This window comes from Chinchilla lanigera, unplaced genomic scaffold (genome assembly GCF_000276665.1).
Source record: "Chinchilla lanigera isolate Chin_1 unplaced genomic scaffold, ChiLan1.0 scaffold00133, whole genome shotgun sequence".
Lineage (NCBI taxonomy): Eukaryota > Metazoa > Chordata > Mammalia > Rodentia > Chinchillidae > Chinchilla > Chinchilla lanigera.
In genome coordinates this window covers 2034596-2060583 of record NW_004955534.1, presented here as the reverse complement: position 1 = coordinate 2060583, position 25988 = coordinate 2034596, and the positions used below count along the sequence as shown (strand labels likewise).

Here is a 25988-nt window from a genome sequence, read left to right as displayed (position 1 = left end):
GGCATAGTATGTACTTGCTATGTGATCATAGTCAAAGAAATAATTACTTTTCAGAAGATTAGATGAAAAAGTTATAACAGACACTTACCTTTATGTATAAACAGATATCACTTTGTTTAATTCATATAAACCACAATAACAAAATCAATTGAAGCTCGACATAGTGGTGCACACCTGCAATCCCAGAGTTTTGGAAGGCTGAGGCAGGAAGATCGCACATTCAAATCCCACCTGGGCAACTTAGAGAGACCCTACCTCAAAACTTTAAAAAACTAAGAAAAGGGCTGGGGATATAGCTCATTGGTAGAATGTCCCTGGGTGTGATCCCCAGTACCACAAAACATTAATTGTAAACTTTGTTGCCTAGTTCATAGGGCTTTGTTTCACATTTAGTATAATAGCACCAAATTTTTTTAAATAAATAACACCAACTTTTCTTACTATTATTTTAAAGGATTATTTCTTCTGGGTCAGACTATTTGTGAGATTGGCAGCAATCAAACAATATGCACTATTCAAAATCACAATCTGAAAGAATAGTTAGATGCAAGAAAGCCAAATTTTATGATGATACAATAGTACATCACATCTTGGAAAAAAAGTCTCTAATTGCATCTCTTTATGTACTTTGGCAACATGTCTATGGGAAGATGCTAATGATCCAGGACTCCAGTTTAGTTAAGACCAAATCTTTAGTTCCAGTTGCACAAATTTCTCTTTAGCTGTGAATCATTCAGAAAAATGATTATGCATACCACGCTCTATAGGAAAGTGTTCATAATGAACAAAAAATCTCTTCAATTTCAGTAATGCTAAGGCATTACCCACTGGATGATCTATTCATATTCCAAACCATCCACACATTTTCCAAATTTCTATTTCAAATACTTTTAGTTTAATCCAAACAAGAGCTATATCAAACTAACTATCTCAGTAAGCTTTCCTGTTGCTGAGACACAATGCCCAATACCCACAATTCAAATAAAGAAAGGTCTAACTTAGCTTATGGCTTTAAGAGATTTAGCACATAACTGGCAGCTTTAAGGCAGAAACTTAATGGTTTAAGGGTATGGTGTAGTAAAGGTGATTAGTTCATGTTGTCCAGGTAGAGATCATATACAATACTGATCATGACTCCATGACTCCCCACACACACACATTCACTCAGGAGCACACTTCACTAACCTGCTAGGCATTTTTTCTTTTTCATGTGTTTGCAGTACCTGGTGTATACATTCCTTGCGCTGAGTTGGTACATACACATACCTTAATTCCTCTTTCATCCCTTTCCCAAACTCCCATCTCTCCCATTTGAGAAAGATGTCTCCTTACCTCCTGTTATCTATCTTTTATTTTGTTCTTTATTTATAATTTGTATTTCTCGTATAAAAGAAACCATGCAATATTTAAGCATGGGTGTCTGATTTATTTCACTTAATATTATGGATTCAACATACATCCATTTTCTTAGCAATCACTCAAATTTATCTTTCTTTATGGCACAGTAGTAATCCACTGTGTGCAAATATCATGTTTTCTTTATCCATTCATCTACTGATGGCCATAAAGGCATTTTTAACCCAATGAAATGGATACATCAGTGCTAAGGTCACACTAACTCAATGAAGAACATGTTTCACCATAGGATAAAAAAAAGGCTGTTGTGTGATCACAACTCTAAAAAGATATCTAGTTGAGGTTCTGTAGCAAACTGGTCTTTAACATTAATTCGTAATATAACTGATGAAATTGAATATTTTTAAAAAGGAAACAATTTTGACAAGGTTAAATTTTCAAACAGAAATTCATATAGATGGAGGAAAAGTGATTAGGCATTTAAAAGTATATGGTATGACCAAAGGAGTGATTTCTAAGATATGTTCTAATTTTTGGATTCAAAGAATCCTGAATCATGATGTTCAGTTCAACATATCAAGATCTTATCTCATTGATCCAGGTAAAACTCTGTATTTTTGAAAATAGAAAAACAAAAAGCTAAAATTAAAAATGTTACAGGGACCTTGTAAATGGGGAATAAAAATCATTTAGAAATTTTAGAATTTTCTGCGGTTGGAGATTTTAATGTGAAAAGGAAGAAGGAAGGGAGATGAAGGGCGAAAGACCGGTACGAGTACTGTAGTAGTTTAGCCCAACTACCACACGCACATAACTGAGCTTGCCATTCCAATTTATCATTCTCCTCGGGTTTGACTCTGAAAGTTTTAGTGCTTGAAAATTCAGTATTTTAACCTTTTAAATCTAAAATACAGGGAAGCGCCTGAACCTGCCAATAACGGGAAGCATCCAGTGTCCAGAGACAGTACTCCTCTGTTGGTTTACTACTGTTCCTCTTTCATTCAATAAATGTTTACTAAGTAACAATCAGATTTCAGTTCTTTCCCTCTTCCCAGGCCAAAGACCAAGACCTGAGGGCATATGGGAAGCAATGACCACGTAATAGTAGGAAAAGTTTATTAGTTGTATTGAATTTAACTCATTTTAATTTAAATTGAATTTATTTTCAACTGACACATATGAAGATTTCTTCAGGAATCCCAATAAATTATTATTTAACTTTCTGGAAACGTGAGAAACTTGTAGCTGTAAACTATTACTTTCTAGCAGCCTTTATGTCTTATCTGATTTTCAACAGTCCTTTGAGTAAACTGAAATTATTTTAGAGAGGGTTGAAATAAAGAAGTGTCAATTATTCAGTGCAAGCAATATTAACCAACTTATATTAGGCGCTCTACTCACTTCAGTATATTTTAGACAGCTTTGATGTCAATGGAATAATTCTGAATGCATCTCTTTGTTACATCAGACTGTATTAAGAAAATGAATTCTGCAATTTCTCTCAAAAGGTGGCACCACTATGTATTTTAAAAGATTTGGGCCATACAAATTATCTTAAAGCAACCTATATTTTAAGAGGGCAAATAAATAATAAAAATTGTGAAGTTTTTAAAAATACTAACATTGTAGTTCTTATTTATGTTTGTATTTCATGTGACTATATATACTTGCAAAATTAATGTACTCAATAATAATATTATTAGAATTAGTTTATAACAATAGTTCTCTTTTTTTGTCTTTTTGAGACAGGGTCTCACTATGCAGTGCAGGCTGGCCCTGAGCTCACTTTGTAGCCCAGGCTGGCCTCGAACTACAAACGATCCTCCTGCCTCAGCCTCCTGAGTGCAGAGATTACAGGAACAATAGTTCTAATAGTAAATTTTGTTTTTCATGATGCTTATACAACCCTAGATTATAATACTATCACTAGGTTCTCCTTTTTTGTTGTTGTTGTTTGTTTGTTTGCAGTACTGGGGATTGAGAGAAGGAAATACTGAGCTATGTCTTTGGCCTTTTTAGCTTTTATTTTTAAATGTTTGAGACAAGGCCTTGCTAAACCGTCCAGGCTGGTCTCAGACTTGTAGTCCTTCTGCCTCACTCTTCAATAGCTGGGATTATGCATGTGTGCCACCATATGCAAATGGATAATTCTTCTTTTAGGAAGATTTCTAGAAAAACACTATTGCAAGGGTTTGACAACTTCTTGTGTAATGTTTAAACTACTGTAATTTTGAAGAACAAAACTACTGGCCCAGAGATTAATACATATTTCTTAGTCATAAGTAAGAGAAAACTTTAGAAACACTTGGATGAATGAAACAATTTCTCATTATGCTTCTCTAAACTCAGCATGGTTGTGTTCCACACAGGTATGCTAGGACAATGACCTCCCAAGGATCTGCACATCCTTACCCCAGGAACGTGCAGATATGTTGCTACACTGCAAAGAGGACTTTGCAAGTGTGACGATGGTTAAGTGTTACAGTGATGTGGGGAAAGTGACTTGTATTATTCAGGTGGCCCAATCTAATTATATGAGTCCTTAAAAGTGGAAGAAATGTGGATTTGAGAGTAATGTGAAAAGGATTCAACCTGCTGTTGCTGATTTGAAGGTGCAGGAAGAAGCCAAAAACCAAAGAATTCAAGCATTCTAGAAGCTGAGATTGTCTCTCAGCTTACAGCCAGCAGGATACTAGGGACTTCTGGCCCATATCCATAGACAACTGAATTTGGTCAGTGACAGGAATGAGCAGGAAACAGATTCTCCTCTAGAGTCTGAGCCCTGCTCACACTTTAATTTTAGTCTGCTGAGACAAATACCAAATTTCTGACCTAAATAACTGTAAGATAATAAATTTTTAACATTGTAAGCCATTACCTGGCAGTAATTTTCTATGCAGTGATATAAAACTAATAAAAGGAAAAGTCTTTTCCATTAAGTGCAGGTATACAATTAAGGAAGGGGATAACAGTGTCCATAAGAAAGTCCTAAGCATATTGACAGGGGTGGTACCCCTGGAAAGTGCTAAAAACAGCTCATCAGCTACAGCACTGTCCATGGTGGCTAACTGTGAAGGGAAGGAAAGGTGGGTAATCAATGAAGGTGGAATGGTGCTTCCAAAAAATCAGGAGACTATGAAGTTAATTCAAATATCATATCACCAAGTACAAGCTGAAGTATGTAAGTTCTAAGTTCTTTCTATACTACTACGCAATCCACAAAAGCGTCCTTATCCATCATACTTATTTCTTCTAATCCTACTGAAATGAAAGTAGCAAAAGCCTATATCAATGAAAAGGCATTATAGAAGTCAAGAGCTTTGAAATCAGGTAGTCCTGAGTTTGAATTCTGGCTTCACTTATTACTTTATTATACTGAACAAGTTAATTAACTTCCCTGAATCCTTGTGTCCTAAATGTAAGTACAGAGAACACATACATCAAGCAAAGTGCTTAGCACTTTTATAGCAGCACCAAATAAGCTGCATTATATGCTAAACCACAACATTTTAAACTTGGAAATAAATATGTTTCATGAAATTTAGAGAATCACATATACATAATAAATCAAAGTTTTAAGGTGTTTACTTATATGTTTCTTATTGGTGGATATTACTTCACTTCTCCATCAAACCATATTATAAGAAGTTGGGCATGCTCTTGTCTTAGCATAATATAAATGTCAAAAAATGGGTCAAAACAAAATACCTTCATCATAGTATGTTATAGCAGTAAGAATATTTTTACATAATTGGAAACAATATAATTCCATCTTATAGTCCAGAGTCCGATTTTTGCTACTTGGATGGCAATATATATACCCTGATGTGATATAAAGTGTCTAAACAATAAATTATTCCCTATCCAACATGAAGAACGATGTTCCACTTTTATTGCTTAAAAAGATACCAGAAGTGTATGCATAAATTGCTTCATTTTCCATCTTGTACAATATGTACTTTAAAATCTAATACCTTTCTCCAATCCATGCCTCCTTATTTAGCTCAGACACATTTTTCTCTACAGAGTTTTCAATACTGAAAGTACACTGAACAAGAATTTTATTTTACCTATTTGTCATAGTTCAGAATTCTCACAGCAGTAAAATAAGTGAAGCAATTTAACTGTTTACAAATAATGACTGTACAGAAGATGAAGATTAGTCATTTTGAATGAATATTAGGACTATACCCCTAATATCCAGCATAATTAATGCCTGGAAAATTATAGTGAGTAACTGCTGAATGTTATAAACTTAATATATGGACACTCCCCAAATTATGCTAGTTCAACTTACAAAGCTTTGGCTTTATAATGATATGAAAGCAATGCTCATTCAGTAAAAAACATACTTCAAATTCTGAATTTTGACCTTTTCCCAGGCTGGTCACACGTAGGCAGCATGCTAATTTCTCATGACGCTAAGCAACAGCAGTGAGCTGCACCTTGCAGTCAGCCACATAGTCACAAGGGTAGACGGCCGACGCTATAGTACACTGTGCTGGGAAGCGGGGATGTTGAGTAGGTTAGGGGTATTAAATTCATTTTTTACTTATGACATTTTAACTTAAAAGTGATTGAAAAACAGTTCAACACTTTCAAAAATGCATTTCCCAGGAACTTCTTTATGTGTAGATTCCATGAGAATATCATGTTTTTAACACCTCATACTCACAGTTTGAAGAAATAAAGCATCACACCATGGTTACCATTTCAATTTAAAGTATCAGGTACTGTGCTTACAATTCTTAGCTCTTTAACTAAAATAAAGATCTTAACAAAAATATTTGCCTATCTCTCTCTTCTTCCTCATCCCTCCTTCTTCCCTAAATTTGACTCTACATAGGTCTCACTGAAATATTCTCTTCTAGATCTCAAGCTGAATGTGTGCAATCTTTACTAACTCTGGATTTCCCATCATGGTATGGAGATTTGCAACTCCACCTCTTTTCCCTCAGAAGAAAGTGGGCTTTTCAAAATGTGTGCTTGTAAACAACACTGACTTAAGTATAAAAATTAAATCTAATTTATCGACAAGTAAATTCCTTTAAATAACAGAAAAGAACAGAAACACTATCTTATAAATGTCTTGTGTGAAGCGTTTTTCAATTATATCAAATGGTCTCCAAAAGTCATTAAAATACAATATAAGCTTGACAACCAAACTTTAACTTTACTGTACTTTACATATTTCCAGGATTGCTCTGACTAAATGATCTTAAGCACCTAAAAGAATAAAGGCTGACAGTGAGGAGCAAGGAATCCAATCATAAACCTCCCCAAAGGAAGTTTGCAAGCTCTAAATTCACAAGGGGTTAGTACGCATTTTATAATTAACAAATAAGATAATTCCAGGCTATTTTAGGAAGAAATCTATTTAAAAGGAGATAGGTTGTTTTTTCTTGTAGGATTATATATAGAGGATCACATTCAGATGTAGTATCTTATATAAAGATTATTGTGGAAAAACTACTTAGGTGAGGACAACAAGGACAGTGAAGGGCCTGGGAACCATGACACATGAGATTTTCAAGCCTGACCATGCTAGAGAATATAGACTTTTGCTGTAGAGCTTCAGAAGGCCACATGGGGATTAGGAAATAAAGGAGAGGATGAATTGATTTTGCTCAGTACAAAGAAGCGCTGTCCATGAATGAAAGGTGCTGCGTTGGTGAGACAGTGAGCTTTCATCACTGACAGTGTTCAAGGATGACATGAACTGCTACCTTTGAGAAGTCTCACAGAAGGCCTTCCTGAGTTAATTAAAGGAGGTGTGAAACCTCCAAATGTCCGATAAGGTCACTTTGAATGCTATGATTTTTCCATTAATAAATGACAAGCAATCCCTTCTGCAAGTTCAGACAATGCAAATTCCCAAGGAACATGCCTCAAAAGTTACAGACTAATACAAAACTGCTCTTGGGCATTAACTGTGTTATTTATTGACACAATTTGGTTACATCGTGCACATACATAAAAACTAAACAGGCATACAAGTAAACATTTATGTAAATGGTAATTATGAAATTGACAAAATATTCTTTTCTTATTGACATTATCAATTTAAGAAGCATTCGCTACACAAGAAAAAATTTTCAAGCTATAAGTTTTGACTTAATAAATTAGAAAAAACGCAGTCTAAGGGAAAAGAAAAGCCAAAATTAGAAAACATTTTATTATATCTATCTTTTGAATTATCCCAAACAGGCAGAATTTATACAGTATACACAGTCTCTTCTTGGAAAATCTAGGGACTACATTTTATTGATGAAATAATAGAAAGGAATTTCTACAAAATTCTATGCTACTGCCATTTTCTAGAAATATATTTACATATTAAAAGAATTATAAATAGGAAATTAATTAAATGCAAGTGCAGAAACCAAAGGATGATGTCGACTTTCTAACACTGTCTTTTAGTTTGAGCAAGGTAAAATTCTAAGGAAAACATTCCACACTATATGTCAGTGCTAGAATTCAATTATACTGTGCTGGTTAATTCATACCTAATCATATTTCTCCTTTGTTCCATACTATTTTTGTCAAAACTTGCTGCTTTGAAGTAAAGATAAAAGGATTGCTAGTGTTAGTCTTGTCTATTCCAGTGTTTCCTCAGAATACAACAATGCATTAACCCTAAACACTGGCCCAAAGGAACCATTTGCTGTTTTAAAACAATGAATACCAAAGCACTAGAAAACCACTTAGATGTGATTGCCCTTTCAGCTTTATTAACTTAGGTAAAATGACAGGCTAATTTATAGGGTTTGCACCTGTCAAGAGCAGAGTCTTTACGAATTGCAGTTTACACTGACCAAGAGATGCACCATCAGGCTGAGGCTGAACTTCAACCTTCTGTTGAATATACTTTAATACAAACACATGTCACCAAGACTCATTTCTATAAAGACAATCCCTTCAGAAATCACATGAATAGCACACCATCCTGCGAGTGTTCAAACCTGAAGCTAAAAAAGACTGCATCTAGCCACTAAAGAGCACATATCTCGTCATCAGACTTTCCAAGGGCCAACTATTATTATCCTAAATCTTTAATGTTTTAAGATACTCCACTTTTCCCGTATCACACTAAAGCACAATTTAAAAAGTGCTTTATGCTATATAAATAGCATTTCACTTAATAGGGCCATAGATACCCTCTATCATCAAGAAGCCTTAAACATATTGAGACATTTCAATTGTCATTCAGGTTCAAAAAAAAAAGAGAGAAAACAAACTTGGATTTTAATCCCATGAGGAAAAAATAAAATAAAATAGGTTTTTGTTCAACATTTGTAGTAGATAAAATGTTCTGTATTGTAGCTTTCACCAGTGTAGCAGAACTGTCTATCCATAGTGTCAGTGAAAAGCTACAGCTAAGCAGCACATATACTGGGTTTAGAAAGAGACCACAGGAAAATTTTACATTTTTTCATACATGTTCAATTCCTACCCCACATTTTTACTACATCCAAGAATACTTTATATTGAAATTTCAGTTTTTCAGAAAGCACCCAACTCTTCAATGAAAATCATGTAGCATGTATTTGATCACATAAAAAACAATAAAAATCACAAACTAATACTGATGCTGCACAAGCATACACACAAACTGATTTTATTTCAACTGTGAAGAATTCTCTACTCAAAATTTACTTTAAATGTTCATACAGGATTTTATAGGTAAATTTCTAATAGACCAAAGTTTATCAAGAAGTCAGAATTGATTCCATTTCAATGCAGAGTTTAGAAAATAAGAGATTTAACCTGTTTGTTAATCAAACAATTGTGAAAACAAGTATGCTACCTGACCAGTAATCTGATGAGTCTTTATAATTTTTGAGCGAAATTTTATGCTAAATTTATGTATCATTTTATACATAGAAGGGCTGAAGAATATAAAAAATTACTGATTAGAATAACATATTAAATGTGATGTTTTATTTCTGGCCAAGCGAGGTAATGAACTCTGACCTAAAACAGGCCAAAACTAAATAATTTATTTCAAAACATGATTTAAACTCCCCCAGCAAGTCTACTAATATATTTAATATTTTTATCTCTGAGTATCAATATACTTACAAAGAAAAATAAGGTAAGATCAGTCATAGTATTCACTGTTACAAGTCAAACTAGTCTAGCTTACTATTAGCTATTCAACCGTATTTTTCCATTCCATCTCTGTGTACTACCAACAATCTATATTCAGCATTGCAAGATCTGATATTTTCCAGGCTCTATTTTAATATCAGTTCACTCATACATCATCAAGACAAAGAGGTGAATACTTAAAAGGAAGAAAATGATTCATTTAAAATCTTCCTTAAATTACATCTAAGCTTGAAGCTAGTATGAATGGATTAAATATGGGCATATATTTAACCACCCCTAAAAATTAACAAACCAGCTGCAATAGGAGATACAACTTGAACGTTTGGACAAAGAAATATAGAAGGACACTAGAAACACTAATAATCATTATTTATTGTGATCTACTGGTTTTTAGTTGGGTTTTGTTCTGTTTATGATAAAGTTGCTTTTGATATATCTTTGGTCATTTCTCAACAGCTAAGATTCATACAGTCAGCAAGCGCATCCTATTTCGTCAAATAACTCGAAAGAGTCCCATTAATTTGTCCACCTCCATTAACTTGTCACCTCAGTTATTTGTGCTTTTGACAAGGACAGCTTTAAAACAAACAAATACAGCTGATTTTTTCAAAAATGTCTTAATTTTGCTACTTCATAAGAAAGAGTTTAACACCCAAACAGATAAAATAGCCTGAAGTATAAAAAGTATGGAATACAAAAAGATAATCTGAAAATGAGTCTGAAATGTTCTCACTTTTCAGTGCTTTCTAGGGAATAACCACACTTCCTCAGCAGCTAAAGCCTTTCAAAGAAACAGATATCACTGTGTATCTGAATCTCAGAGAAAACAAAACTATGTTAAAAATGGCAACTCAGCAGAGTTCTAAACACAATTAATTTAAAGAAGAAATAATTTTTCACCTTTTCTACTGAAAAATATTTTAAAAATAATTAAATCATACTTCCTACTCAAAAGTTTTTTGTAGTAATTTTCTTTGAAAAAAAAAGATCGAGCTTTCTTTCATTCCCTCCACCAAAAGAAAAGGATCATGAACAATACTTTAAAATAACATTTTATTATATCTCCTGGATTTTGCTTTTAAAGCTACACATTATGAATTTTTAAAAAATATTTTTAAAGATTCTCAAAAAATTCTAAAAAGCTATCCCTATGTAATTCAGTATATATTTGCTTAAAATACATTTCTAAAACAGTCATTTTAGAATACTCTTTCCAATCTCCTCAATGTAATAACTGCTTATGGAAATATAATTTGCACAAATTCAAATTTACTTTTAACTTGAATAAAACTGAAGATGCAATATCAAACTTATTAATATTTATACACACTAAAGTACAAAAGTTTTGATTAAATGACTCATTTCCTGATCAATATGTTAACTCTGAATGTTTCAAATTCATCAGAAAATAATATAGAAGGCATTTCCATATTTAACATGCCATCATCAATCATCAGCATATTTTAAGCCATTACACGAGACATCATCATAAGCGTTTTAGATATACAAAGTTTAAAAATCCCTGTTAAACATTAAAGTTTACTTCTGCAATCTCTCCATTATACTGTTGTGCTTTCATATCAATAATCAGATTAGCATTAACCACTTTAAGTGAACACAAACTCTAGGAAAACAAAACAATGGTAAATGTGGGCATGCCAATGTTTTTAAAAGTAAACAAGCTTGCATTTTTAATACTATGGCTTTGAGAATGTTGCTATTTGGGGTCCCCCCCCAAATTTTGCAACAAAGTAGAGCCATGAATGAAATCCCACTTTAAGATCCTATTTTCTCTCACTTACATGTATGCTGGAGAAAGTGGAGTTGACCTGGATGTTTTAAGCACAGGAACTGGGAATTTCCAGATAGCAGGAGAGCTCGTTTTCCATTTCAATGGCATGTTGTCACCACGGTACTACAATAACAGTAAACAGCGTTTCCATAACAGACTACCAACCAGGACTTCCATTCCACACTGTACTGACACAGCAGTGGCTGCCGCGGTGAACAAGCGAATGATTCTGCCAGTGCCCTTAAACCGATGCTTCTAATCTGTAAAATAGGACTGCATGGTACCTCCTTTAAATTGTCCTGTCCCCTAAAGCAATATGATGATTCTAGCGTTCCAACTCAACAATAATGCCATCTCGTTAGGAAAGCACTGACTGCAGTGTGTGTGTGTGTGTGTGTGTGTGTGTGTGTGTGTGTGTGTGTGCGCGTCTGCACTGGGTATATTACACAATGCAGCTTTATTTAATAAAAGCAGGACGGTTTTTCCTTTTTAAAGCTTGCAATACCATTGTTTTACCTTAGCAGGGATACTGCAGCACTGTATTATATTCTGCACCTATTAACCTGATTTCTAACCAATAGTAGCTGAAAAAAATAGATGGGTTTCATATGAAAATGAAACAACATACCTACTCAGAATACACTTGTCATCCTCTGAACATTCTTCTTTTGAGCTGCAACAATACAAATGGGATATAAACCTCAGCATAGCCTTAGGCCACAGCTAATAGAGATCAGTGACTAAATTCAGCAGTCTGCTTTCCTCCTGTGCAAGCTCTGGCCTCACAATACAAGCATGCCATTATGGGAAAAGCCCGTTTAAAAATGTCAGTCCCTCTGTTTTCCAGTCAGAAGAAAGAAAAATGTAAGAACAAATATAAACTGCTGCAGAACTCTGCACGCTCTTCTAGTAGCTTCTGATTCAAGTTGTTCTCCTTTCCCTATTTTTATTTCCAAGCCAGAATGAGCAAAATCTCATACATTTACAACATGCTGTGGTAACACGAATATCACTCTGTCTTCTGCAGCAGAGAAGTACAAAATAGCATGCTCTTAATAGCAGTCCTCAGAGGGATGCTATCAACAATCTAATTCAATACTGCCCTCCCTTCTTCTCTCCCTTTTCTCCTCCTGCTCACCCCCTTTCTCCTCCCCCTCCCCGCCCCCAAACAGCTCACAAATTGTGAGGAGAGACCAACACTGCTGGCCAAGCAGGTGTCCAGCAGGGACCACTCCAAAGCTCAGCAGCGGTCCTGTAACCGCTCAGGATTAGCGATTGTCAAAGAGGTTCTAAAATTGAGGCTGTTCTCAAAGGCAGCTGGAGGTATTTCATGAAAGTCATGGCAAATAAAGGGTTCATCTACATTGTTTCAAAATACTGCTAGGCAGTACCATTGTAAATGTCCCAAAAGCGATTGGGTGTCTTAAGTTTCTATTTAAAGCCCCAAAACAAATACACAAATTTTCTACACGATTCTAAATTGTAAATTTAGTTTAAATTAGTATTATGTTGAACTCTTTATTTATGGCTTTAAGATTTCACTTGTGATACAGGCAAGTCACCATCACTAAATAGATACTTTCATAGCACCTTGCTACTTCTACCGGAAAGCAATTTTGTTAACACCCATGAATGGAAGCTTAGCAAAGGCAGATCACCACTAACACAAAAGTCACTACCTTTAGAAAAATCATTGTTGTGATAAATAGCTCATATTTACTTTTATTCCTCTACACAAACAATAAATTGGTGCTTCCAGCTGAAATGGCTAGCTTGCAAATATTTCTAATTTGTAAAGACTGAGATTTAGTCGTTTAAGAGGACTTTCCACTTGTGTTTTAAAACCACAGAAGCTACTATCAAAATTTTTTAAACAGTATTTAACAAAACAGGAATACAGCATGAAAACACTAAAGAAAATCAGAAGTAACTGTCTTTTAAAATATAGAGCAATACAAACATATTTTCCTATGAAACACAAACATATATGTATATGCAGCATATACATACATATGAATGGAAAGAGAAAGCACATTGTGAAATTCTGACCAATAATACATGAGCTTTTTAAATATTAAATTGATGTCAGGCATCATTAGCTCACATACAATTTTTATTTAACCTATTATACATAAACACCACACACACACACACACACAGCTAGGCAATTTAAATCATATTTCCCTCTGGTTTTATTACCCACACACAAAACTGTTTCAGAGACATCTTGAAAGGAATCAGGGAAAGGAGCATTCATCAGTACTTTCATAGCCATCAAAGCATACTGTAAATTTAAAAGGTTAAAAAAGTACCACTAATACGAATATACTATAGCCAGTATTTTACATTAGAAGATTTTATATCACAAGGCAAAAAATCTCGGGTACAATCAGCATTGGCAACTTGACTGAAACCCAAAAAGGGAAATTACATACATGAATATAAGCATAAACACACACCCATACATACAGACATACACATATGTATGTATCAAGTTTGGAATATCTCACTCCATATTGAGTTTCAAACAAATTTTCAAGACATGAAGCATGCAAAAATACAAAATATAAGACAGCTAATCTTAGCTCTATGTAGTAAAGAGACATTCTGAAAGGAGAGTCAACCATTGCCAAGCTGATGAAAATTTTACAAAGCAGAAGTTGCAAATGTGACTGCCTCCTGAGAAAAGATCCCGAAATCTGTGGAAAACCATGACAAGGAAATGTTTCCAGCAGTTTGTCTATGGAGATTCCTCAAAATTTCTTAGCAGAAAACAGGGTGTTTTCCAAATTTCTATGAAGGTTACCTACCCTCACATGCAAGTGACAATCCTTTTGGTTAAAGGTTCTCAAGTTTTTATTATTCTGCCCAACATATTTTTGGTCTAGTCTCATTAGGCTCCCAAAATACCCAACCAAAATTATTAAATTTCAGCCTAGATTTCTCATAGGCTTAGAGTTCAATACTAGTTTTTGTAGCACTCCAATAATTGTAATGTTTGTTTCAAGTGAAAAGAAAATAAGATTGCTTTCCTCCTCTCTCTCCTCAGCATCCTTAAAAACCCAAAAGCATTATAACGGATGACAAACATTTATCTATATTCAGTTCTTACTTTTGCTTTAATTTTTTTTTTTTTTTTTTTTTCCTCTGGTACCGGGAACCGAACTCACGACCTTGCGCTTGCCAGGCAGGCGCTTTTGCCGCTGAGCTAAATCCCCAGCCCCTTACTTTTGCTTTAATAAATTACTAAGTCATTTGTAATTATCTCTCATAAGCAAACAACTATTATGCCAGAGGCTTTAAAAATAATTCCCTTAAGTAGAAATATAGCCCATGAGTTATATTTTATACTTTTAATTTGCTTAATAACACCATTCCCCATACATCTTTTAGAAGTAAACCTCAGCCAGGTAAAATCACCCCAACTGCAGATCAGCAGCATCCAAATTAATCAGATTTTCCAACCCTGGCAGAGACTCTACTAGCAACTACAGAGTAACTATGATTACTATTATACTCCAGAACTAAATGTTTTCATCTACAGAAAGGAAGAAAATTATTAAATATGTATTTTAAATATAATTTTATAAGGCTCAGTGTCTGTCTACTTCAATGTTGAGACTGGTAAATGGCAAAAGCCCTCAGTCACAGCATAGAAAACACTGATTTCATTTACAGAACACTTGGTTTCTGTTATGGACCATCGCAACAAACAAGATAGAAGACAATGTACACAAAAGATCTTCAAAGCATTTTATGAATGCTAACTAATCACTGAAAAGTACCTGTGAATTGCATATCTTACACATATAATAAACAACAGGTAATGATGGTTCTTGACCAAGGCTATGGAAAGAGTGCTTCTTGGCTGAATTTTACAACAGAGTTCGCTGGCTCCCAATGTAGGAAGAGAAGATTTTTAGAACTTTCAGTACTCTTAGAAATAATCTTGTCTAAAAAAGAGAAGATTTTTAGAACTTCCTGTACTCTTAGAAATAATCAAGTACCTTGATTATTTGATGAAAAAAACTGAAACGCAAAGAAGTTAACTCATCTGTTGTCACAGCAATGGCTGGCATCAGAATTGTTCTCAATCTTTTAGTCTAGGACTCCCTCCCTAGAGCCCTTGTCTCTTTTTTTCAATCAGACCAGTCCACAAGATGCATGTCTCTATCTGAAGTAAACCACATTCTATAAATGTCACTACACCTAAAACAACAAAGACTCACCTAACAAAAGTACATTGAAGAAAAGAAGTGAAAAAGAGGGGCTGGGGATTTAGCTCAGCGGCAAAAGCGCCTGCCTGGCAAGCGCAAGGTCGTGAGTTCGGTTCCCGGTACTGGAGAAAAAAAAAACAAAAAAAGAAGTGAAAAAGAATCAGCAACAATGAAAAGGTGTAAGTAAGGTAATATTTCCAAAATCCTAATCCCAGAAAGTGTTTATGAATGATCAGGAAGAAAAAGGTAAGTCCACTTTAAACTAACTGTGGTGTAGGGAAAGTGAAAAATGCCAATAGTAGTTTGATTTTTTTTCTCAAGGTAAATATCACTAAATAGCTTTATGGTAAAATTTAACTTATTGTATTGAAAAGATTTTGTCACCAATACCACCTCATCAAATGAACTAACATATTGTGTGCCGAATTTCTCTACATTTTCCTGGTATGTCCTAAGAACAGCCATACCTTTTCCTTGTAAGTTTTGGTTAAGCCTCTGGTAGGTACAGCTAAAGACTAGGAGTATTAGCCACAGTTGTGTGAGCAGGCACTATGTAATCGTTTCAGTCCTGACAATGTCTGTTTAGACTAATCTAAAATATTAATGTTATTCATGTTGCCCCGACAAGATTGCAAATCATGCCAAACTGTGTGCTCTATTTATGTTCTACCATTCTGTAAAAGTATTTGGATGGCAACCAAGTGGGACTGTCTAATATTTTAAAGCATACAAAAATTATGGATGGCAGAGTAAACTTTTTAATATCTTAAGGGTTTCTTCTTACAGGAAATAGAGTTGTTCACATCTGTGACTATATATACTTGCACACATATACACCAATGGCTACACATTTATATACATTTATGGCTATAGATGCATATATGTGTGCATCTCATTATTTCTTTATGTGAAATTGAATATAAAATACACTTACAATTCCTTATTAGTTATTCACACCTGCAGCCTTGCTACAATCAGAATGGAAAACCCCACATTTCTCAAAGAGAACTACATTGGAAAGTTCTATGCTGGAAATTTCCTTACACAGAATTCTATGGATCCTTATAGTCACACAGAGGTTCTACGAAGATATACACTACTGTAGTTATGACTGTAACTGCACTGACAGAGTTCCTATCAATCTTCCATAATACAAACAAGTATAAGGGTACCAATTGTGCAGGCATGTAACTCAAGCACATGCAGACAGAATTCCAGGTATCAGTGGCATAAGTGATTTGAAGGGCAGGACTCTTTCCATATTGAATGGTTCCAGAGGCTGGGAAGGGTACTAAGTTGGTGAGGGGTAGAATAGCAATATGAAGAGATCATACGCTGAAACATCAGAAAAACACTGGGGAAGCAATCAAAGAAGAAGGCAAGGGGCAAGGAAAGTAATGACTGACTGGAAGGGGAATGGAAAGCCAGAATAGTAGTAATTCCTGATACTGTGTAACACTATTTCTGTGTAGTCAGGTAAACGAAGTTATGGAGCTAAGACTGTTGTTGGGGGTGAGCAAAAACATAGAAGATTAGACTGAACAGAGAGCAAAGCTTTAATTGTTGGGGACCCAAGTGTCCATACATTCTTATTACCCTTCTGTCCTTGAATGCTTCAATATATTCCGCTCTGTTTAAAAATGCTTTAAACTTCAGACCCAAGTGTTTGCACTGTGGTTGAGTTGAAGTTCAAATCAATGATTTTTAAAAATACATACTATTTTCATAACTGGTTTATATTACCACTTTAAACATTTTGGAATAAAAAGCAATATAGAAGACAGTTGACCATCATCACAATGCTCCAGTAAGAGGCCATGCTACTGCAACATCTCGCGCTAGAGCCGTGTTACATCAGATACCCTCGCCAAATTACTACCAGCCCTTCAAGAAGGAATCCCTGAATGTTCAGATTTTACCAGTTCAACAGTATTCCTGACACTTTGGGAAACATTTAATAAGACTTTGTGCAGTAAACTGAAAGAGAAGTTTAAAAGTGAAAGTGTTATTAAATCAGAATTATATATTGAAGCCAGTGTTTTGGAAGTTTAAAACAAATCATTAAATCTATTATTTCCATAAGTAGAGTGTGGGTAAGAGGAGTATTTATTAATTTGAAAACTTTATACTACCAAGTGCTTAAAGTGAATATGACACACACACATATACACACATAGAATTTGTTTAAAATAGGCATATGTTAAAGAAAAATTTCAAGAATATACACTTACTTAACTAAAATAAATTGCTCTAATGAAGAATCTCTACTCTCACCTCAAATAATGACAATATATGTGTTAGGCCATCTCTCAGCAATACTGTAAGTACCTCCTTAGACTACTCTGGTTCAATAAAATAGCAAGCCGTTGTAAGCTTCTCTGAAGTGCTGTAAGTTAAACCTGAACCTGTTTTGAAACTTGGTTTCGTTGTTATGCTTATCTTTTTTTCTCTTTAAAATAAAAAAATTAAAAAACAAACAAAAAATAAAAATCCACTTAAAACAATGTAGGCTGGGGGTATATCTCAGTGGTAGAGGGCTTGCACTGCAGCATGCAAGAGGCCCTGGGTTCAATACCTAGCACAGCCAATCAATCAATCAATCAATCAATGTATGGTGGAGCTGAAGGTACAGTAAAATATGGCTGTATTAAACAAAATAATACAGTCAAAGCTTTTCAAATAATTTCACTACACTGTTTTTAATTTTGATAACAGCAAATATAGAAGAAAGACTGCCAAATCTATATGAAGATAACAGGACCCCCCAATCATTATACAGTATATATGTTGGTAAACCCTGTACTATTTTGTTAAGAGTAACCAATTTATATTATTATTTATTTATCATTATTGAAAGACTTTTAATAATAAGCACATCACGTACCAAATCTCAAATGAGATACCACAGAAATTCAGTATTTGCTACTCTAAGAAACAGACTTTTATAAGATTTGATATTTTACAGATCTTTACAGTAGTACACTTTCATCAATGTTTGAATTTAAATTGATGAAATAATGCTATTATTCTGAAAAACATAGGATTACATCTAAAAAGTTATTATATACACATGTGAACTGTCAATATTATAGCTAAAAATAAGGTTAAATGACTACCTGGTTATCCAATCTCTTCATCTATCTATTTATAAATCTTGATTACAGGACACTTACAGTGTAACCATAATAATTTTTGGAAAACCAGCGGCAAACACTTTAATGAAAAGCTAATCATGATGATTCACTGAAAATTTGCAACACTGTTTAAATTTTTCCATGAAAAAGTACCTTTTATATTCAATTGCTTTAACAGGCTTTTACAATTTCCTAGGCTAAAATAATTAAAATTTAACTTTCCTATACATATATTACAGAAATCATTGGTGTCTAAAAAATAAAAGGATTGATTGGGCAATGAATGAGAAATTCTTATACTTCAAAAATAACTCAATCTCAAATTTGAATGTGTAACTCATTACCATAATATGAAACCCAATAGTTATCTTAAGGGTATAGTTTACAGTCATGAGATCTGATTCTTATGGTGGTGCCCGAGAGACTTAGGAATGTGGCAAATATCTCTATTTTCAAATATCTCTATTTTCACTTCCAGATCCTTCTTTTTTCTAATTTAGAAATCTTCTCTTTGGTGATTTCAAGTTCTCTAAAATAAAAAAGGATAGAGAAGCGGTTGTACTGAAAGATGCCAAATACATGAGAGCAAGTTTAAATTACAGAAACTAGCCAAAAAGTGTATAATTTAAAATTGCTAGACCTGCAAACAACAATTTAATTAAAATTCTACGATGCAACACATCATAAGCACATGTTATACAAAAAGTTCATGTGTTGTGGTCTATCTACAGCACTATTTTGGTACCATCTCTAACTTTATTATTTGTATATACTGGTTACACAATGAGGGAGAGGGAAGCCATTTCTTTTCCTTTATCTCCTGCAGTATTATCAAGTATAGTAAATGCAATTTTGAATAAAAACAGAATTTGTCTTCTAATGACTAGAGGTCGCTTAAATTTAGTTTCCTGACTGCCTTTCCAAGTCTGTCAACTTCAAATAATATGTTCACAACTACTTCATATCTTCAAAATCAAATATATGTTTTAAGTAATCATTTATGTCTCATAGATTTCTGAAGCTACATAACACTTAAGTGAAATATATTTTCCTTTCACCTAATACATATCTATTCATTCATTCCTTATTTGGCTTAATCTAAGTCGGAGACACGTTGGGCATTTTTATGAGTATTCCACAAATTTCGTTTAAATTCCTATGACACTGTTCAGACATTAAACAAAATATTTATGTTTGGGGATTTCCAGAAATTCCAGTTTTTGAGATTCTGATTTGTAAAGAACAAAGCAGCAAAATCTCTATTCCAAAACCTGTGAAGCAGTAGCAAGACTGAGTTTAAAATCATACCCTAAACAGAGAAGAAGCATGAGCAAATTTATTCATTAGGGCCAGGTTTTCTCACCTGTTGACTAAAATGCATTTGTTTCAACCTGTCTACTTAGTATATTAGCTGTTATGGACAGTGTAACATAGACTCCGTGGATACCAAAATTAATCAGTTCACTATGCCTACCCCCAAATTCCTAGAAAGTAGGTACCCAGTAAATTAATTCAAATGTCAACTTACGACTCTGGTAAATGCAACAAATATACAAAAAACACGTATACCCTTGGCTATCAGGCCCTTACAGTCTAATCAGGCAGACTAGATATTCAAAGATGAAAAACAAATGAGAACAAATATATTGATACACTAAAGCTTTAACTATAGAGAACCATGGATAGCCTGTCTAATTTTTAGGAATTAATTTAAAATCAAAAACTTAGGAGAGGTTATCAATTAATGTGTCAAAATATTTTTTCATTTTTGATGGAAATTTTTCTGTTCTTTATAATCTTAAAGTTTAAAAAAAAAAATCAAAGCCGGGCGTGGTGGCAGATGCCTGTAATCCCAGCGTCTGGGAGCTTGAGGCAGGAGGATCACTATGCGTTCGAGGCCAGCCTGAGCTACAAAGTGAGTCCAGGGCCAGCCTGAACTACATAGTGAGACACTGTCTCCATAAAAAAAAAAGAAAACTGTTCAAAATTGACAGGAGCCTTTCTAAAATACAAATTTCCAAAACGTACAGCAGATACTATGATATACTTGTGAAGATGTACATACAAAAATGGGGGCAAACATCTATCATCCCCACTTTTGCCCCTCAGCCCCCAATGCCCTACTTGATACAGTTCAATATGAAACACAGGTTTTGCTGAAAGAAGTGAGGCCCTTTTCCTGAATCTACAAGAATCAAGAGTGAAAAGCGAAAGTTTTCTACCTTTAAGGCAGATACTCTCAAACATTAGTGTGCTTAGAATCACCTGGGATGAATGCAAGTAGAAGTCTGGAGATAGGGACTTGTGCTCTGCTTTTCAAACAAGTACTTATTTATCACTTTAGGTGTACTAAACTTGAAGAAACATTGCTTTATGTTCAAGCTTGCTAAACTCTGCTCAAGATACCCCAGCCAGTATTCTTTATACCAGTAACATTCTGTTTTCTTTATCAGTTCCTGGCCTTCCTTAGCACACACGCATTGGCTGTTCACTACCAGCTGTCAAACTGAACTTCCCACAGCCATTACCTTGCCCTCCCACACACAAATCCTCTGAAGTGTGGGAGAGTCTGAAAGCAACAGTGTCTAGCTGGCAGACAGACAGGCATAGAGGCAGACAGACAGATGCAGAGTAGAAAATTGTCCAGTACAGGAATTAGAAAACAAATTCAGAATGAACTATATGGATTGAGCAATACAGACTTAAAACTTAAAAACGCTGAAACTTTTTCCACGAGGAAAAATACAAATAAGGACAGAGCGAGGCACCTGCGGTCCAGGTGCAACTCTGTCACTAATTAGCTTGATGCCTCCCAGTGCATCTTTCCTCATCGTAAATTAGAGAAAATGCTACTTTCCTGGTTCATCTCACAGCAATGTTATGAAAACCAAAGGTACTTATGTTTGTGAAAGCACATTGGAAAATATAAAGCACAATGCAATGATGTGTGGTACTTTTAATAAATTTCTTAATAAATACAGTATCCCAAATATCACTGAAACTTTAATAACTGAATGTCTTCTACTATCTCAGGGTCTCTCATGAAAATAAATTCACATTGGAAAAAAGACAGAGGAAAATGCAGACCCTTGGACATACCCTGAAGTTGATTTTTTGAATATATCCTTGAAATCGGCTTGTTTTAAAGACAATTGCCTCCGTCTCCTGAAAGTGCAGTGCAAAGAAAAAAAATCTGGTTAATAGTGACTTTATTGTATTTAGTTCAAATTTTTCACAGCATGCTCAAGAAGTATGTTAGCTGTACATTAATAAATCATATTTATATATCTTGAATAGTTAAGGTCAAACAGAACAATTTAAAACTATGTAAATTAACTTTTTAAAAACCTTAACTAATCATAAAATTCTATGTGTTTTTAGAAGCTCTCTTGATGTTTCAGAAACTCTAGAATAAAATTGACAATAAGCACAGCATTTCTTTGCAGCTGATCTATAAGACCAAACTAGTTAAATAGGGACACAAAGAAACATTTTTCCGGAAAATATATGCTTGGTCCTTGCAATGATTTGTCATTTTTTAGCATTTTAAGCTTAAAGGTCAACTCTTTGCTGATATACTACTTTGCCATAAAACCCTGAAAGTAAATGACACACATTACAAGCTTCCAGAGAACAGATGGCTAATGTTCTTCTAGGTTCATTTACCACCAATTTTTTATTTTCATACCCCTTGTAATTAATAAAAACATATAAATAAATGTAGTGTCTTCTAATCAGAAGATTTGGTTTTTGCAAAATTCTGTCATATATGTAGCTCCTTTGGTTAAACACACAAAAAGCAATATTGGATATACTTCTGTTACTGCCTCAGGAATGCAGTTTTAAAAAGAGACTGCTCTATAAACACTGCGGTATATGGTGTCAACAATCAATGCTCTTAAAAAATGACAGTAAGCCGGCAGATGTTTGAGGAGTTCTAACACAATATATATTTTATTTACATTTACTTTATTTATGTTTTTATTAACTTATGGAAAATAAACATTAACCTTACCGAATGTTGTTTTTTAAAGGAACTGTCCATTTTTTTCTGGGTCATCTCACAAGCACTATTGCATTATTAAAGTCAAAACTAAATCAAAGTCATAGTCTAATAGTATCTTTAGAAAGCCCTTGATAAAGACCTTATCCAAAATGTTCTTAAATAAAATAACTTCCTACAAACACAGGCAGGTGGCAAGTATTTTCTTTCTTAGGATGATAAATTCAAGTAGAATCATCATAATAACAATACTATTCAAAGTCTACTTTTAAAATGCTATACATATAAATATTATTGTTGAATAATAACAAGTAGCAATAGGTTAAATTCACATTTGTCATGTTTTAGCACAAGCCCCACCAAGTAAATAACAATTATTTCTTAGCTTAGCAATACATTACATATCTTTAAATACAGCTTATTTTATATTCCTATTAATATTATTCCTTTTCTTTGTATATGTAAGAAGAAGCTGGTGTGCCACCTTCTGGTAACTGAGTGAAATTATATATTTCTACATAAGTCACTATTCTTTATTTTAACTTTTAAAATATATATATACATATATCTTAACATGCATTACATTTGAGCTATACAAACAAATCTATAGCACAGTCTGAAATGAATAAAATTTCCTTAGAGGTTTTGTTCGAAATCAAGCTTTATACACGCTCCCTGTGATTTTTACATGGTTACCAATATGTCTCCTGAATTCTACAATACATGTAAAATTGATTTTTGTATACCATTTCACAGCCACACATGAAAATAACAGGCTTGCTATTTTAATGAATAAGTAACAGCAGTAAATAAAGGAAAAGAAAGGTCTCTTACCAATAAGCCCATTTTTCTCTTAAGGTTTGAACTCTCATCATTTGTCATGTTCTTGTGGATCCCTCTCTCATCAAATTCTCTGGAGTTTTAAAGTTAAGAGCTGTGAAGCACAGCTAGGCTCTGCTACATAGTAGCGCACCCCAGTGCATCTGACTGGTATAACACATCAGTTGCAGCTCCCAGAAGCAAAAACGGGCTTTATACATTCAAAAAACTATGCACTGCACACCTTCCCTTGATAGGAAATTTTAGTCAGTGTTGTTGAACTGTTTATATTCACAGCTAAACTCCTGATCAGATGTGAAAATGAGAACCACATGAATCTCAAGCTTAGTTCCAGGAAACTGAACTAGAACAAAGTGCTCATCTTTAGAGCAGAGGTGGGGAGAGGAAAATACCAACACTAGGAGGTTTTAAAGGAAAACATATTTACGTGAACCGAGTCCTATTTTTTGCAAACACCACTGTTCTGTTATTTGTCATATTACCTTAAATCTTTATTATATTTAACACTTTCCTCTCCTTTGCCCATAGAAGTCACTCATTAAGTCCTATCTTTTTTTTTAATCAATTTTCTAGGAATCTACCCCGCACTGGCTTTTAAACAAATAAGGTGTTTCAAAAAAGGAGTCATGCAACTGATCTCCATGCAGCTCCCATTTTAAATCTATAAATCACACTGCTTCTAGATCATGTTTTTAAACTAAAACTACACAAGATACAAATTAAGTATTCAATGAATATTTTATTCAAAAAACACTTGTTTGTAGAATTAGCTTTTTAGGTTCTATGCTTGATGTTCCAGAAATAAAAATGAATAAGACACAATGCTTGGCTCTCAGGAAGGCTATAGTTGAGTGAGGGAAATATATAGGTACTCTGACAATACAAATTATGCTGCAGAAGCTTTAGCAGGCTAGACCCAGGATTCTGCAGCAGCAAAGGGCAACAACTGAGGCTAAAGACTCAGGAATCCATCAGGCAGACTCTAGAAGAAATAGCCTATGAAAAGATACAGATATTTGAGGTAGTGAAACATATTTGGGGGATTGGCAAGGTCTGAAAAATGACTGCAAGAGTGTTGAGGGGAGTGGATTTGCAGTTATGCAGGAATCATAGAGCAGAAGACCACACACACACAAAGATTTGGATTTTACCCTGTAGGCTATGAAAATGGGAATGCAGGCAGGTGATTGGATCCAGTTTATTAACATCTCCAATGACTTTTAAAATAGTAAATAACTGTAATAAAGAAGTGGTTTTTTAAAAAGTAGTTAATAGCCAGATATGGTGACACAACACTGTAATTACAGCACTTTGGGAGATTGAGGCAGAGGATCACAAGTTAGAGCCCAGCCAGGACAATTTAGCAAGAGCCTGTCTCAAAAAGTAAATAAATGGAAAGGACTGAAGATGTAGCTCTGTGTTAAAGCCCTGGGTTCAACTGGAAAAAATATTCAAATAAAATAAAAGAGTTAATGGTATTTGCTTGGAGACTAATCTAGCACAAGTAGTTGGATCAGTAAAACAAGTACTTGGGTGTGAATATGTAGTATTCTCACTTGTGGAAACATATTGCACTAGTCTCATATCAAATATTTGTAAGGACTCAAGCTCTCATTGGTTTTGGCATTTAGTATTCAGCTTGGTCATCTCCTTTTTGCATGTGCACAATATACTAAATTTCACAATGATGCAAAAATCATGACACTTTTACTTATACAGACAATAAAAAATATTTTCATCTTAGGCAACCATTTTATGTTAAAGTTGGTTAAGAGCATTCTGCCAGTAATTTCAAAGTGAGTTAATACTTGAAAAATATATTCTCAGTGACTTATGATTACCCATATAAAAGGTGTCTTCACATTCATTCTTTTTCCTCAGATTTTTTTTGTACCAGGAATCAAACTCAGGACCTCACGTTTACCAGGCAGGTGGTGTGCCACTGAGCTATATCCCCGGCCCCATTTTCTCTTATTGAGTGCAAAAACCAACCAGTTTCCTTTCTATTAACTTGTAAGAAAAACAATCGGATATGGAAAACAAAGTAGAAAACATGATTAGGGTAATGTGCTGCATTTTCTCAAGTAATCTTCAAAAAAGGTAGTATTTAGGGTCATAAGAATGATTCAATCCACTAGTATTCAGAAGAATGTTCTTAAACAACATATTAATGATAAGTACCATAAAATAAGATAAGATAAAATAAGATAAGATAAAATAAGCCAAATCATTCACTGTTTTAGTTTTGTATACAACAGACCAAATATCCATAAGATCATTAATACCTACTTTGAGAACCTTTACTCTAATAATATGGAAAATACAGAAGAAATGGACAGATTATCAGATATATATGAATTATCAAAGTGTTATGGTTTGTGTCTGGATGTCCCCCCAAAGCCTCATGTGGTCATGGGGCAGCCTTTTAGAGTTTGACTGATTATGGTTGTGAGAGCTACACCAACCCTGGGATGGATAGTTTGCATATGTAAGAGAGAGAAAGAGGCTGCTTGCTGCCATTCCTCCCTTTTGTG

The 25988-nt window shown here is 34.2% G+C and overlaps 1 protein-coding gene across 5 annotated transcripts in view; it reads right to left on the bottom strand.

The window, feature by feature from the left end:
• Positions 1–25988, bottom strand: part of Klhl13 (kelch-like family member 13) — a 220484-nt gene that overhangs the window by 66683 nt on the left and 127813 nt on the right. The window contains exons 1-2 of one of the 5 annotated variants that reach the window (XM_005410466.2): positions 23449–23521; positions 21711–21776 (exon numbers count right to left, since the gene is read on the bottom strand). The exons of 1 other annotated variant lie outside the window; for it this stretch is intronic. In XM_005410466.2, coding sequence (XP_005410523.1) covers positions 21711–21776; positions 23449–23489 — 107 coding nt within the window. In that variant the 5' untranslated portion in view covers positions 23490–23521. Of the gene's footprint in view, positions 1–11270; positions 11496–11888; positions 11984–21710; positions 21777–23448; positions 23522–25988 lie in introns of those variants that run through there. 3 more of the 5 variants (XM_005410465.2, XM_005410469.2, XM_005410467.2) reach the window with 3 other exon arrangements.